Source organism: Falco cherrug, chromosome 10 (genome assembly GCF_023634085.1).
Source record: "Falco cherrug isolate bFalChe1 chromosome 10, bFalChe1.pri, whole genome shotgun sequence".
Classification (NCBI taxonomy): domain Eukaryota; kingdom Metazoa; phylum Chordata; class Aves; order Falconiformes; family Falconidae; genus Falco; species Falco cherrug.
This window is the reverse complement of record NC_073706.1, coordinates 36,813,232-36,829,907: the sequence shown is the minus strand read 5'-3', so window position 1 is coordinate 36,829,907 and position 16,676 is coordinate 36,813,232. Positions and strand designations below refer to the sequence as shown.

At 50.2% G+C, this 16,676-nt stretch overlaps 1 protein-coding gene across 1 annotated transcript in view; it reads right to left on the bottom strand.

Annotated features, from left to right (window-relative positions):
- Positions 1 to 3,084: 3,084 nt before the first annotated feature.
- Positions 3,085 to 16,676, bottom strand: part of CD81 (CD81 molecule) — a 33,371-nt gene continuing 19,779 nt past the window's right edge. Inside the window, exons 3-8 of the mRNA XM_055722242.1 lie at positions 13,322 to 13,419; positions 10,336 to 10,410; positions 7,526 to 7,633; positions 6,483 to 6,581; positions 6,070 to 6,159; positions 3,085 to 5,374 (exon numbers count right to left, since the gene is read on the bottom strand). Of these exons, the coding sequence (XP_055578217.1) occupies positions 5,312 to 5,374; positions 6,070 to 6,159; positions 6,483 to 6,581; positions 7,526 to 7,633; positions 10,336 to 10,410; positions 13,322 to 13,419 (533 nt within the window). The 3' untranslated portion in view covers positions 3,085 to 5,311. The remainder of the gene's footprint in view (positions 5,375 to 6,069; positions 6,160 to 6,482; positions 6,582 to 7,525; positions 7,634 to 10,335; positions 10,411 to 13,321; positions 13,420 to 16,676) is intronic.

Here is a 16,676-nt window from a genome sequence, read left to right as displayed (position 1 = left end):
TAGCAGGGAGTGGACGTAGGCAATTTACACGTCGGCCACAGCTGTCTTAGTAGGAAACAGGCACATTGCTACTTACAACACACAGTCCAGAGAGGCTTACAAAACAGAGCTCGCCACAGCACAAAATACCTCCAAAACTTCTCGTTTGAAACAGTCTAGAGGGTTTTTTTTAAAAAACAGTTTGGGAGGCAGGAGGAAAAGAATTCCACTGGAAAAAATCCCAGCTTGGTCTAGCTTATGAAAATGCACGTCTGTATTTTTATGTTGTGAAAATTCTTGTTTCACAAAAAAAAATAATTAATAAATTCCACAGTTGTACTTCTGGAATTGGAAGTCCACAGTAACATCTCCAGTGACTTTCCAAGTCCTTCAGACCCCTGGAGAAAAATGATTTAAGAGAAGCGTAAGCCAGGGGTGTTGGTGCGACGTGAGAACAAGCGGGCTGGAAGCGCTGCACCCACCCCTCCCCCCCACAGTGGTTTCTGCTGCCCCTGCTCCCACGGGGCAGGACCCCTTCGCTTCAGGGACCTTGATCGGGGCCCGATTTGCCCAGTCCTCTCCCAGTGGATCACTCGAGCATCACATACAACTCCTGCTTCCAGCACATCAGTGTTAGCGCTCAGACCTGAGGTGCAAAGGGGGGGGTGGGGGGGGCACTGCGTTTAGATCCCAGCTGCGCTCCCAGGCTGAGCCCCCGAGGCACGCGCCCTGGGTGCCAAACGCGCTGGGCTTTGCCAGTGTTTCCACTATCCTTTCTCCCCCTGTTGAACGACGCCAGCCTGTCTCCGACAGTGACTCGCATCAGCTTAATCCTAGCTCCAGAGGCAGGAATAATTTCATCCCCATCTGGAGCAACAACACAGCACCACAATCCACATGTTTGAAGGCATAAAGCAAAGAGCATCACATTCATGGGAAACCACCTCGAGGGTCAGCTAAGGACTGTGTTCCCTGCAGCCCAAATTTTGCTTGAATACAGGAATGAGACAAGCCTGTTCCCTTGGAAGACGTGGCAGAAATCTGTAGGCAATGGAAAGAAACAAGAGCTGACAACACATCATTAAAAAGCCACTAACAAGGGGGTTTGCTTTGTTTTTTGGTTTTTTTTTATTGTTTTTAAATATAACTTTTTTTCTTTCCAGAAGTCATTATGTCAGACTCCATTAACATTCAGATAAACAAGTGAAAGAACAACAGATGGGCACGGTCTGGTAGCAGGGCACAGCCGCCGGGAGCAGGGCTTGCCTTGCCCTGTGGCAGCGCTCTCCCCGGCCCAGCATCCCCCCGCTCCATACCGGGATGGCGATGGCTGGTGGCCACCACAGGACAGTCCCGCTTCAGCCACAGCGAGTTCACGGCAGGGCAGACAGGCTGGCAGCTGTGGGATCACAGCACTTGGCCTCCCTGCTCGCTCTCAGCCAGGCTTCCCCAGACGGTGCGGAGGGGCAGGCAGCGGCGGCGGCGGCGGCACTACCAGATCATCCACAAAAATCTGAGCGACTCCTGGCCGGGTGGCAGCATGGGGCGTTTTGGGCCATTTTCAGTCACTTCAGGTGAAGCCCCTCGAGCTTGTGCAGTGCTGCCATCGCAGCCCCCCTAAATTTCAGCACAGTCACCCTATCTCGCAATCCACATTGGCTCCCCTACAGCTGTACCCCCCTTCCCTTGAGGCAGGGGACAGCTGCAGCAGCAGCCGCTGCTGCCGGCAAGCAACCTTTTTGCCTTCCCTCAGCACCATTCTGGATGCGTCTCCAGCCTGCCCACAGGCCCCCCTCCCAGAGGCTGGAAAAACCCATGCCCGGTTCACAAAGCATCCTGGTGTCAAGGTTAACGGGCTGTAAAACTGCAGCAGTTCATCACACTATGCACACTATGAGAAATGTTTATTAAATTGATTTTTGTTTCATTTCTTTTAAAAAAAAGGCAGAAAGAAGTTAAACACACTGCTTTGTGGCATGCTTCACTATGAAAAAATCCCAAGCATTCAGTTAAGCTGTCAGCGGCTCTGTTTGACCTTTTGATGTGGTCTTTGAACTCAGACCTCTACAACTGACTCTCCTCCTCCCCGCCAGCCTCTCCTCCTCCTCCTCCTCGCTTCAGCTCACAGCCGCTTTCTCAGCTGTCACTAGCTCCAGGAGGATGCTTCCCTGGAGAGGGAGGGGGCTGTGTTTATAGCCCACAATTTCATCCTCAAGTTTGATTTTTGGGGGTGTGGAGAGGAGCAGGACAGAGCCCCATGCTGCACACACGAATGTGCAGGTGTGCAGGAGAAGGTCTGCGGCAGGGCAGGGGTTCTGCCTAAGTGGGTTTTTTTCCCCCTTCACCTCAGCCAGCTTTGGGACCAACCAGCTGGCGGAACAGCACTGTCACTTTTGGATCTTGGTGCTTGCAACAGGGCGAGTCCCCTCAGCCCTTCACAGCTCCCTCTCTAGTTCAGTTTAAATCAGGCCCAGCCTCACAGGACACCAGGCTGGAGGAGACCCAAGCGGGTGGCTTTTTTCTGTGAGGGTTTCTCAGCTACTTCGTTGTTCTTGAGCATGACAGTTCCTCTCTGTCCCGCTTCTCCCAGGACTGAGCATCCTGCTACAGCTGATGACCACTCCACGGAACATGGGGCCCCTCAGTGAGTAACTCCGCAGGAAACATTACCCCCTCTGCAAAACTCCATCCGCCCCCTCCCACGACCTTCCTGGCCGCTGGCTGTTACCCTCCCGCAGCACCTTTCCCGCAGCAGCCACAGGGACAGGAGGTGGCCCAGGGAGCTGCCTCAGGAGCTGCTCACAGGTACAAGCCACCTCTGAAACGAACCGAAGAGCAAGTGCAGCCTGTGTGGGACACGGTCTGAGCACACACCCTGCCCTTCCTCCTCCCACAGCTCTCAGACTCCAAGTACCACTTTCTCCCCAGTGCTGCCGCCTGGGACAACCCAGGCCCCTAAAGCTACACTGCCCATGGGCACACCTGACCTGCATCGAGACCCAGTCCGTACCCAGTCCGTCTTCAAACAGAGCTCCAGCTACATACACAGCATCAACTGAATACTGAACAGTATCAAAAATACGGTATAAGGAAAGAAAACAGAACTGAAATGCTTAACGGCATATTTATACACATTTATCAACAGTCAACAAAAAAGGCAGCAAGTTACACATCCATTCTGTATGCTAACAATCCCGATGCACATATATGTAAACAAACATGCTTGGTTGATGCATATACATATAGCCACACACCAGAGTAGATGACCTGAAGGAGCTATGCTGGGGAGCCCGGGAAGGGGTTACCTACTGCAAAACCTCACCTCATTCTCGAAGTGCACAACGTGGACATTCAGGGCAGTGTTGCTTTAAGGCTATTTCTAAGGCTGAATCCTTCCCTGTCCAACCCCTCAATCCGAAGTTCTGTTGAAGCACTTCCTCCTCTTACCCAGCACAACTTGATATATATATATTTACCTATATACTTTTTAAAAGGCCCTATATACTAAAAGGCAGGAAGAGGAAAGCAGGGGGAGGGGAAGGGGAGAAAAGCCTCCAAACGGATCAGTTTGCCCCAGTGCAGGAATTTCCTATCCAGCAGCGGCAAAGGCCACGGCAGCCACATGCAGTGGACAAGGTAGTAGTTTAAAATGATTGCGGGTCTCCCTCCTGATCTGATCTGAAGCTCTTCACTGCAACAAAGGGGGAGAGCGAAATACTTGAAGAAACAGAAGTATTCCTGAAGTGGGGAAGATGATCACTGGTTTCAACTCCTCCCCTTACCTGTTTCGAGGTGGCAAAGAGCTGAGAGATACTATCATTCCCAGCTCAAGTGCCCCTACTGCTAAGGAAAAGGCTTTGCTTAAAAATATATATCTATAGAACTATACATATAATCTTTTTAGAGACGCTCTGATTTTATTACATAGCTCCTGGGTCACTCTCTCCCTCTATCTACATGGTAATGGCGTGGCATACAACAGAAGCCACATACATCAAACTGGCAATCAAAGCTTACCAGGTCACAAGAAAGCGTTTTAACTAGTGCGATCTAAAATCCTGAATTCCCTGGCTTTGATAAGCTGATCTCCTGCCATTGATGTAACTGGAAGTGGAAGGTCTTAAAAATAAACTTTTTTTTTTTTTTCCCAAAATCAGGTTATGAAAATTTCCCAGCAATGTTACAGTGTGCGACAATATGCTGTAAGTAACGAAAGCTTCACTGAACAAGAGAGTGATGCTAAGATGACATTTTAAATGTGTATGCATATGGCTGGGCACCCCCCAAGCATCATCCTGCAGTACATAAATGCAGGATTTCTAAGGTTAAAGACTTTTTTTTTTTTCTTTAGAAAAAAAATGTTTTCTTCATTTTTCTAGTATCATTTGTATGCAAGCATTAGCTTAACAGCTGAAACTTAGTTCTGAACTAGACTTTCCCAAAACCATATGTCTATAAAGGAACATTGAAGGAAGTTAGAAAGCGACAATATTCAGTTTGTTATATTTGAAAAATTGGGACTAAAATTCACCCCCAGCCACTGTTCCTTCAACATAATGAATCAATGGAAATGAGCCAGTTTATGAAGTTATAGCCCCAAGAAAAACCCCACAAAAAACAAAAAGCCAAAAACATTCCGACTCTTCAGAAAGTAAAAAAAATTAAGCGTGACTTCTGTTAGAGGACTGACCTACAATACAAACAGGTCGGAGAGGAACAATGCGCCTGCATTTCCTCCAGGACACTTGCACCCAGGTGACGGGGCTGCTTCCTCTCCTCTCCCTCTCTCCCAGGTTTTGGGCAGTCAGCCAGGCTTCCCTACAGACAGCTTGGAAACGCCAGGGAGTCAGGGTGATGGTAGGAAAAGATAAGTACAAATGAACAAAAATGCTAAATTCTGCTTCAGCATCCAATTACATATATAAAAAAAAAGTTGGTGTTCAATAAGAGAGTAAAAACCAAGGCAAAGTTTTCCGGTAACAGGCTGCAGCCTTCTCCTCTGCACATCTTCCACCAGCGTTATTTCTGAGTTACGGGGGCTGTGGAAGTGGGAGGAAGGACTCGATCTGCTGCTATGGCAGCTTTCCCCATCACACAAAACTGATGTGTAACTAACTCAGCCACAAGGATACGGGAAAGTTTTATTTATTTTAAAAAAAAAAAGTACTTAAAAATAAAAATGATAAGTACTGGATGGTAATACTGGAAGTATTTATATACATAGTTTTTTTTGTCTTTTGTTGAAATGTCTCCTGGTCACTTGGTGGCACTTGGGGTCCCCTCTAGCGCCGTCTGCCCTGCTCCCCCCTTCCCCTCCCCCAGTTCTCACGGCTCAGTAGACGGAGCTGTTCCTTATGCCACAGCACAGCACCATGCTCAGGATCATTTCGAAGATCTGTTGGGAGACACAAGGGCACCAGTGAGGCACCTGCCAGTATGATGCAGGAGCTCCCCCCTCTCCCAAGGTCCCCCACTCCACATAAACACTGTCATGCCAGAGATAAGGGCAGAGACGCTGTGTCTTTGCTGCTGTTTTCATTAGGAGATGGCCAGTTCGAGATAAGATGATGTTCCCCCCCTCTCTCGAGGACAGCAGTGGTGGTACTGTTGCAAGCTGCAGCAAATGCTCAGAATCCCTCTAGCATTACAGCCCAGCCTTTGGGCAGGCGCTAGGCTACCAGCCCACGCCACCCACCGCTCACTGGGGAGCAAACCCACCGTGGCAAAGAAAGCAAATCCCTTCCCACTGCAGACCCCAGTGACAAAATACAGCAGCCCGAGAAACGCGTGGTGTTGGAGGCAGCCAGGAAGGCTGATGGTGCTCTGCCCTTCTGGATGGCGTTGCAGATGCTCCTGCTTTACTGCGCTCCCCGGGCGCCTGCCCTGACGTCCCAATCCCCTGGAGGGATGATGAAGCCCCTGGTCTTGCCATGTCCCAGAGCAGCTGGGGTACAGAGGGCTGGTGCTGCGCGCCAAGCTGCAGAAGCATCTGGAGAGGGATGGATCCAGCCCAGCCAGAACAGGACCAGGGCACCCCAAGGCGGCTTGTCCACATCCCCCAACAGCAGGACACCACGCAGTCACACTTACCATGATCACGGCAACCACGATGGCAGCGATACCAATCAGGTACAGCTTCCCAGAGAACAGCTCATCAATTTTTTTGTGGCAGCTTGAGGACTGAAGCAGAGAAGCATGCTGGTCAGAGAGGGTGCTTTCCCGTCACCCATCCCCAGCAACCAGAAAGGCAGGTCCCTGGTCCTGCTCACATCCATGGGTCCTGGCTCTAGACCTCCCACCAGATTTCACCCCTCCACACCTGCCAGCCCCCTCAAGCGGGAACAGCAAAGGACGAACTGACAGGAACCTCTGACAGCTCTCTACGCCACCCACAAATAAATGAAATCTCCACCCTTTACCTAATTCCCAATAAATCCCCAAGTTTCCCTGGCAGCTGAGTTTCCTCGCAGAAGCTGTGCTGAGCAACGCGCAGCTGTGCCTACCTCAATAAGGCTTTTCAGGATGTCCTTCTTCGGGCAGAGGTCATCTCTCCAAACAGGAGTGACAGCTGCTACTACATTGTCAGGACCACAGCAGTCCAGCTACATGGAGAGAGAGAGAAAGAAAAAAACCCCCAAACAAACCCCAAACCCCCCAGCATTAGCAGACTGCAAACACTCACGCAATGCTCTCCCCACCGTTAAACATCCTTGAAGCCACCTAAGACCATCTTGTAGGGGGAAACAAGGGAGGGGGGATATAAATCTCCAAATTAATTTTTTTTCTTTCCATGCAATGCAGCTACTTCCTACAATAGTCCCAGACAGGTCTGGCATTGGTATCCTGGAGGACAGTGAACACAACTCTCCCCAGAGATTTTGTTTCCTGCTGAGCAGAGGAGTTATCGGGATTAGTTCCTAAAAGCAACAGTTTTCCTCCACTGAATTTTACTTAAACCAGGGGTGCTGAGGTAAATGAAAAGCAACTTCATCAGAGCTCGGGCCAGACTTCCCAGCACAGTGCGAAGGACAGAACACTGAAGAGGGCACAACTCTGTTTCTTGAGTGTAAGGACAGCAAACTTGACAGGCTAAGACCTGCATGTAGCACCAGCTGCTTTAGATCCTGCTTTTCCCATTCATTTTCCTGACCCACATTTTTAATTCTCCTTCCTCCCACACTCTCATTTCCTCTGGCTGCAAGGAACCCCTATGGAAATTTCTACATAGAGCTTGGAAAGCAGGCAGCAAAATCACAGTGCTTAGAACACATTTGATCCAGTTTGCTCCTAAGCATAAAAAAAATCCAGGGTTGCCTTCATTCCCTGCCTGAGGACTTGTAGTTCAACTTACTGCCTCTGCCTCGGTGGGGAGGATCAGTCTATGTGCAGTGACAGTCGCACGTCACCACTTACCCACTGACAAACCACACGCAGAAGTTAACTGGGTGGCTTTCGCAGCCCGCAGGGGGGTCCCATCCACCAGCGGCTGCTTTGGCCAACCGCAGCAGCCCCAGCAGAGCATGCAGCAAGACTGCTGACATCTTACCGTTTCATGAAAGGTCTTCACTACAGCCTTCCCGTTGCTCGCATCTGACTCTGCCATGAGCGCTTGTTGAAACGCTTGATCATAGAACTGCTTCACATCTTTGGCTATCTAGGAAAGACGGGAAAAACTCCCTTTCAGCTAGAGAAGGAGGTAACCCACGCAGCAGACGTGCCCGAAGGGGGCATGCTCCCTCTAATGGCACTCGCAGGTGGGCGAGCAGTTTTTAAATAGATTTGGACCCCGTTTACTTGCACAAGTGTGTGAAGAAAGGCCTGCCTTTCATAAGGCTCACGTCCCGCCAGCTACAGCATGTTAAGAGCAGCAAATATTGAGAACCTCATCCACTAGCCAGCCGGAGTGCTCCACGAGCTCTCTCTAGCAGCCCAAACTGCCGAGGCCTGGAGGGTGAACCCCAAGATCTGAGACAGCCTTCAGCCCACGTGGATCTGCTCTTGGGCTCAGGAACGCAGAGACAGCTTGTCCTGAGCTACCTGACATATGGAGACAAAACAAGCAGGCAACACAACTCCCACCGAGGCTGCTGAGGGAGGACACTCTGAGGAGGTCAGGAGGAGGTGGGGTGCACAAGCAAGGCCATCTATAGCACCCTGGCTTGCTGTCTGGCTTCGAGGGGATGGCAGGAATTTGGAAAAGATTGCACACTCCAGCTGCATGAGGTGGATCATTTGGGTTGGGCAGCTTAGGTGCTTTCAGATGGATGTCAAACTCTGGCTGGGTCCCCCATCCTGTAAATGGTTATATGAGAAGCCTTATCGGTACGCCAGCCCTGCCACCTGGGCTGGTAAACTGCAGCCACCCATGGGGGTCAGCTCCACAATGCAGTAACTCTTTCATTTTCAGGGAAACTGGCCTTGCGGCTTCTCCTCTAACACCCTCCAATAATTTGGGAGAGACAGATGAAAGGAGGACATGCAAGAGAAGCAAAAGGAAAAAATACAAGCACGTACAAAAGGGAAAATGCTTCCCAGAACATCTGCTCTTGACAGCGAAGGCTGGATTAGCGCATGAAAAAAGAAACTGCAGCAAGAAGGAGCATGATTTCAGTCAATTATCCCAGCATTTCTCCATCACTGCTCAAAAAAGTTTGCTTTGGAGGGTGATGTTCTCCGATCAAAACATCCGATTCTGGTACGTGGAAAAAAATAATCCTGCTTCTTCTTGCCTCCCCCCTGCCTCCCCATCCTGTATCTAAAGCATCTCCAAGCAGGCAGGCTGAGGGACAGACTGCCTTCAGCTTTTGTGCAGGAGCACCCTGTGCCCACACGGCAGAAGACTACTGTCCCCGCAAGGGGCTGCAAACCCAGGTGGAACGGAGTCCCCACCGGGAGCAGCTCGCAGCGGCTGGGATCATTCAGCGCTTCCCTCCCAGCCCACGCTGCGCCCCAGGTGCCCCAGCTGAGGCGGGAGAAGCTGCCTGCCTTATGAGCGGGGCCTCCCAAACAGCCCATTCATCACCAAGGCTGCAAAAGCTTCTGGGGCCAACAAACGGCCACCGTTCACTTCAAAATGCAAAATCAATTTTAGGGGTTGAGGCCACCACTCTTGTATTGGCAAATCCTAAATTTCTCAGCTTTATGCTCAGGTGGCCAAGCACCTTCTCCCCAGGACGGAAGGCAACAGCCACAGGGTCCCTCCTTATTCAGGCTTCGCTTTTTTTGCTGTCAGTTCAGTTGCGCATCTTGGACTCTTCGGGATTCACAAACTAACATCCTGTGCGGGAGGCACAGCCCCTCTGCAAAGGTGAATTAACTCCTAAATTGCTAGGAAACAGCACCCTGCCTGCATAACTGTATGTTGAGCCACGGAAGAGTTTATTGCCATGAAGTCATGCTCTCTCCAGTGAATGACTCCAAGGGTGTTCCCACTCACGGCTGAGCTGGTCGCCTGTGGCCTACACGCTGTGAAAGCTGAGCAGGCCACCACCTCCTTACACAGCTGGCTTACCTCTCTTGGTGAACACATCTCCTACTCTGCCAAGTAGTCCCCATCTCACCTCCACACCCTCGGTGGCTGAGTGATCAACAAACAGCCCGCTGCTTGCTGCAGCATGGCCGTGGTTCCCATACATTAATGGTTTTGCTCCTTGAGCCCAAACTCTGCACGTGTGCGAGCAAGGCGGCGAAGGGAAGGTGAGCGGAGGGGGAAGGAAAAGCTACAATTTTCAGTCCTGCCCTTTGGCTAATCCTATCCTCTCCAGGCAGAGGACCTTATCCGAGCAGTCCCTCGCCAGGTGCCTGGGACAGACACAGCACTTCTACCCCTCACGTGTGCACAGCGTATCAATCACCAGTGAGCTCAGTCCTAGCAGATGAATAGCCCAAGTGGGTTATATGATACTGGCAAAGAGCAGGCAGCACCATGCAATCCCATTAACACAGACACAAGCTCTCCCTGTACGGTATTCCCTCCCATCGGGGCCACGCAGCTGGGTTCGCTCTTTGGCACCTAGGCTGTGCAGATGCCTTTCCTTCACGACTTCGTACATGAATCAACTCATGCGGTCACTGACTGTGGCAGCAAGGAGGAGACCCGAGCGAGACAGGGTTATTTTTATTCCAGACATTGCACTACATATTGCGAGTGGCAGCTGCTACCATCAAGTGCTCACATTTAAAGTTCATCAGCCCAGCCAAGAGGAGTTAGGTGACCTGCCTGGGTCACACAACTAATCCAAGCCCCCGTGACTCAGTCCGGGAGCAGCTTGTGAGCAAAACAGCTCACACCGGGATCTGCTGCGGTTCTGCCCCAGCCTCCCAGTCCCACAAACGCAGGTTTTTGAGTCGTCTTACTTGGTCTTTGTTGACGAATCCCCAAATGCCAGCCGCAACTTCACAGGCAAACAGGATCACCAGGCAAGTGAAGAACTGCAAAGACAAATCAAGAGGACACTCAGCATGCCTGGCTACAGGCAAGAGCAGCAATTAGGTGGGCAGAGGTGTGAAGCAGAACTTCTACTGACAGAGATCGGAGCAAGGTGTTGCCTGACTTCAACCCATTTTCTCTCTCACACACGCACTTAGCCCAAACACATTTTCCTATAACTCATCGGATGCCACCTCATGTCCAGAATTCCCACTGGAATGGCAGAGCTGGGATTAGCAGAGTCCTTCCCACACAGGGGCTGGCAGGGGTGAGGCTGCCCTGTGCGCCACAAGACACAGCGCTCCTCTTCATGCACCCGCAGGGCCATCCAGACAAGCTTCCTGCTCTGCCACAGATGCTCCAAGGACGGGAATTGCCAGTGCAGGGTTAAAAGCACATTTCAGCTGCCGAAGAGCTGCAGGGTGTCAGGGTGTGATTTATGGCCACTTCTCTTGGCATCCACAGCCCTGCAAGGCTACTGCAGTTTTCTGTGTAAATACTAACACCGATGTTCTCTCACAGTCCCACCCTTTTTGTGCAGTCCCAGCACTCCTCCCTGCCATCCCCCCAAAGCCTCCCTCTAACTTTTTGCTCAGATCCCAGGATCATGTCGTGATGTTCAGTCTGTTAGACTGGGAATGGGAAGCCATAAAGCTCACACATCAGGGTCAAGTGAGAAGGCATGGACAGGCATGCTCCGCACACAGCCAGCATTGCCTCCACAACAACATTACCCTCAGTGACTTCTTCCTGGGAAAAGCCCCAGACTGGGAGAGTTGCCACGGAAGTAAAGAAGCAAAAGAGCTGAAGCTGCCAGGGGAAGACAAAAATCACAGCATGGGGTGGGACAACAGCCTCTGGCTGCTGGGCAGTCTCTATTCCAGACAAAGCCCTGTTCCATTTTCTTCAACACCAGAGGAAACAGGAGTTTCCAGAATGATGCCATGACCTGCCTCTCACATAGAAGAGCAAAGCGTTATCAGCAAAATGGAATCGGTAGTACTGTCCTGACAGCGGGAAAAGGACTTTCAACATCTTTGTCCAGTTCCTGAACAACCAGCTCTTATTTAAACACCTATCTGCCCCTGGTTCTCCAGAAACGTCTTTGGGGGACTGGGTCCCACATCCCCCCCAAGGAATCACATCACCCTAAATCGCGGGCGTGGTTAAGTACTTAACTTCTGTGTTTAAGTACTAGGGCTCACTCTTGCAGCGCTCACCCGCCAGTGCAGGGTAGCTCATTTATCCCAGATTTAGAGGCGCAACTTCCTGCAGACGCAGTTCTGCAGGCTGGCTGCACACACCAGAGATGCAGCTTGACGCTATGGGAGCACAGCGGTGCTCCCGGTCAGGATGTGCCCCAGCCCCTTCCCAGAGAGCAGAGCCTGCTCCATGCCAAGCAGCCCCCTCCCGCCCTCCTGGGGTCTCGCCGCTTAGCTGCCATGCTGCCTTGGGCACAGGATTTCAATAGTGTGGAGCTTTGTGGTGCTTTCCCCCTTTGCAGTAAGCCTATAGTCCCCCCATCAGCTGGCTGCAGGAGAGGGCACAGCGACTGCTTCCCTGCAACACCCTGAGGAAGCTGCCTGGAAATGTTCTTGGAGCACGGTGGGATCCTCAGCCAGCAGAAAGCGTCATCGCGAGGTGTCTCCAGTCTGGCGAGCCAAGGCATGAGCAAACACGTGCAGCGCACAGCAGCTAGAGCTGCTAATTTCAGCCAAGGCAGCCGGTTTCCCTGTCGGGCCTCAGGTACATTGTACCATCTGCCCTTCTAATCCTCTTTCCAACTTTAAGAGGGAGGGGTAATTCAGGTTCTGTAATCGCTTGCGTTAACACACACAAAAAAAAAATAATCCAAAGCTGCCAGGCCTCGCTACAACAACCCTTGTCAGATTTGTGTGCGGGCTCCTCCTATTCTCAGCAGCAATGACAATGCCTGTGAACTCCTACAGCAGCTCTCATCCACTGATGTTCGGAAGTGCTTGATAAAAGCTGGTGAGAAGCACCCCCTTCTCAATGGCAAACAGAAGCAACTAGAGGCGAAGTGTCTGTGATAGCAAGGAAAAGCAGCTCCATTTTGCTCTGTCCCGGCTGAATCCACACCCATGGGTGACCACACCACCAGCAAGAATCTTCCAGTCCAATGAAGCCAAGTGCTGGAAAGTCCTTCCAAAATTTTTTTTGTTAATGTTTTACCCCTCTGATATTTTTTTTTTTTAACACTGGAACACGTGTGAGAACTTGCTTTAAATAAATGGGGCTCCCTTAGCCCCGAGGCAAAGGCTTTTGTGGCCACAGTTTATACAATTAAGCTCATCCTGTGCCAGAAATCCCAAGCTGCTGCCTCACATCAAGAATGCCTGCAGCACTTCAGTAATGGATTTTCCAGGATGCACCTAGACGTCCTCACTAGACATTTTGGGAAATCTTTGCTGTTTCCTCATCCCAACAGATAAAAATAGTAGATGATCCCTTAGAAGAACTGGAATTGCCACAGGCAGCCTTAAAATGAAGCAACAGGGGAAGCTGTAGGGGACATCAGGTAAGAAAAAGGGCTTGCTTAGACCATGGCAGGGGTTTTCACATATAACAGGGAGAATGAATCTCCAAGAGTCCTGCTGTTCGCACCTCTTCTGCTATGCTGCTGGCTTCAGCCTCTGTCCTGCAACCAGGCACGAGCAGGAGCCTGCAGCATGCCTGCCGGCTCAGCTGGAGCTCCAGCAGGCTGGGCAGAGATGCCCTCAGCCAGACTGCACTGCCTTGCTCCTTGCAGAGGTCTGCTAGTTCCCACCTACGCGCCCATGCATCCTTCCAGCCCATTTGCTGGAAAAGTCTCCAGCAAGGGAGGCACGGCCACGTGCTGCCCAGCAGGGACATCCCAGTGCCAAGCAGCATCCACAGCTTTGCACCTCTTACCGTTCCCAGAAGGCACTGAGACTCCTGAATAGCACCGTAGCATCCCAGGAACCCCACGAACATCATGACAGCTCCGACTGCAATCAGGATGTAGATTCCTGCAAGGCAGAGCGAGAGACCGACACATTACTGCAGAGCTTTGTACAGCAGCATCCGAGTGCCTGGCAAGACAGTCGGGCTGCCCGGGGAGGCTCGTTATGGGCGTGCAGAATTAAGGCCTGGAAGATACAAGCAGAGGCGGCAGCAGACATAGTAGAACAACACAACAGGCACAAGTCAGGTCTCAAAGTGTTTGTAGCTGCTAACAGCAGAACTTTAAGAAATGCATCATCTCCAAAATCAAAGGAAACGCAGCGAGCTCAAGCAGTAATAGGCAGAGGATGTAGCTGGCAAGACAAAGCTTTATAGCATCCTCAAAGCTGTAGTATGGGAGTTCCCATGGCAGGCTGTTTAAAACATTTAAACGGAGGAGATGAAAGTGATTAGTCAGCATAACTTTTAAAATAAACAATAAGGCATATGGTTTATTTATATCAAACATCATACAAATATTTATCTGGCTAACATTTTAAAGACAGACAAGCCACAAAACCAAGGGAAAAGCACTGCTTAAGCCATCTCATTTAATATAATCTGGCTTCTTTGTTATAGGCCCTTCTACACAAAAGACTACTTTTTTTACTTCAACTTACTAAATTTGCAAAGCCAACTTACTCCATAACTAGTTCAAAGATTGGAAATGAGGCAGGGGGTGGGGTTGGGTCTGAGGCTCTGAAAACAGAAGAACCGAAGTTTATTCATTCAGGAAACAAGAGCTTAGCTCAAGGCTCATGTCTGCTGCCACAAGTAATCACCACAGTCTATAACCATGAGACTGGTGAGGCCATGGTGGTTACTCGGCCAAACGCTACCAGCTCCGTTAAATTTGTTTCCTTTTAAAAAAAAACAAACAGCTTCCTCTTGGTGTATCTCATATATTTAGTGTGGTTTTGGTTAACTACTGTTCTCAGGTATTGTTGTTCTACTGTTTTCTAAGTGAATCCTACTTTCCATCCAAAAGCAATTTGACACATGCAAAAAATAATCAAAGAAATAATTACAAACGAGGCAAGACTGCAGTCACCACTTTTAATTGACAGTAACGAAAAACACCCTACCATCATGAGAATAAACATACATGGGGCATCCCAGAGGTAACAGCAATACAGTGAATCTTGCTAGTGCTTGGGAGACACATTCCTTCAATGAAATGTATTCTTCTGCTATGAGTCAAAATGTTTTTATAGTTATTAATCAAGACTGTCAACTCCCCTTTAGGAACAGCACTGAAGTATAAACAGAGCTCAAGATTAAAACTGCTTGTACATAGCCATCACATTTAAGGTTTTTCTTATCTTTGTAGCTTTTAAACGATCCGATAAAGTGCAAAGTTTAAAGCGCATGCGCTGAGAGCAGAGTTAAGCCAAGTTGAAACCCTTCTCTAAAAAAACCCAGATACATAATAATGGTCTTGACTTGTTTACAATCCCCTTACAGGTACACTGAACTTGGGAAAGGGTGAACTTTAGCTCCTGCCTCTTCCCTCCTTAAAACAAAAGTCACCAGCACCCAAACAATGCAAGCGCCAATGCAAGGGCCAACTCGGTGAGAGGTGGTGATGGAAACGCCACCCCTGCAGCCCCAGCACAGGGACCCTCCGGACAGCATTTCTCACCAGCACTGTGCTTGTACAATGCCTCCCACTATATTTAGGCGCTGCAGGAGGGAGGAAGCCAGCTGCAGGGGAAGCGCCAGCACAATGGAGCGTGCTGACCCCGCAGGAAGCCCCTCTTCACAAAGCCTGGCCAGTGACACCAACATCCTCACAGCAACGTTGCCAGCAGAAGGGAAAAAAGACACAAGCCGCACCTCCTGATGCGTATTGAAGGAGCTTCAGAGCCTAGCAGCCACAAAAACCCAAGAGGCAGTTGGGCTGTTGAAGCTCCCCAGCCAGGGTCAAGACACCTCCTTAAATGATGTGAAGAGAAGGGGAAAAACAAGCAAAGGAAACCCCCCAGCAGAATTTCTTGGAAAGGACAGGGCAGCAGGTAAAGTTTGGTGGCCGTGTCTGAAGTAGAATTGGGTGATTTTACCCCAATAGCTGGATTTGACGTGAGGTGGAGTGCGGTGGCAACCAGGCAGAGAGCCAGCGTGGTGAGCACCAGGCTAGGGTGTGCGCAGGGACAAGGAGTCCCAAAGGGGCTGGGGGTGATGGGAAGGCACAAATGCATCCTGCACAATGAAGGCTGTCTGCTGGACGCCTGCCAGGCTCCAGAAACCAGCTGAGATTTTCGGAAGCCACATAACCAGTTTCAAGAAGAACAATTACAATCAGTAATGGGCTCCCAAAAAAAAAGGTCTGCTTATGGTCACCAGAATTTGTTAATGCCCAAGAACCAGCCCTCACCGCTCCAGCTCATACCAGTGATGCTGCTGGTTTGGGTTTTCAACCCAAACCACATCAAGTTTTTCCATCTTAGCCTTGGGTGGCTCTCCACTGGAGAGTCTTCATTACAAGTTGCTCTTGGAAAATCAACTTTGCTCATCTCAGAGTGCAGCAGCTTCTGACTTCTCCTCCCATTAAGTCATCAAAGAGAAGACAAAGCTGAGCTGGGGGCAAGTCATTTCAGCACCTGAGAAGTCACTATTCAGGCTAACCACCTCGGTAGGTAAGTAACAAGCAGATGCAGCAATCTGGAGACAAAGCAGAATGATGCTGCAGGGACCCCAATGACCAGGTCACTCCTACAGACAGAAGATTTTATTCTCAAAGTCTTAAACAGCACTAAGGGCAACTTCTAGGCTGACCAAATATAGCCAGGAGATCACAGAGCCATAGAGCAGCCCAGGTTTGAAGGGACCTCAAAAGATCATCTGGTCCAACCGTCTGTGGGAAAGGCAGCCTACATGAGACTATCCAGCACCCTGTCCAGTTGTTATCTTGAAAGCCTCCAGCAATGGGGACTCTACCATGGCCCTGGGGAGGTTGTTCCAAGCAAATGGTTGTTCTCACTGTAAAAAATGTCTTTCTTATATGGAGATCATCAGGAAAATTTAGGAGCTGCTGGCAGCTAGGGAAGTTTCGCTCTGAAAACTGGCAAGAACCTTAACTGATGGAGGAGACTAAGAGGAAAGAGACCCATTTGCCGTTTTACAGAAGTCTTCCAGAAGCCTGTATACTTGCTGGGATTTGTGCAGCTCAAAAAAATACCAAAGCCAAACCTGACCTGCTGAGCTCCCACCCCACACAGGCCATGCAGACCTCGGACAGGCAAGTGAGGTCCCGGCTTCCTGCTTCTCCCCTGCTCACGCTTCG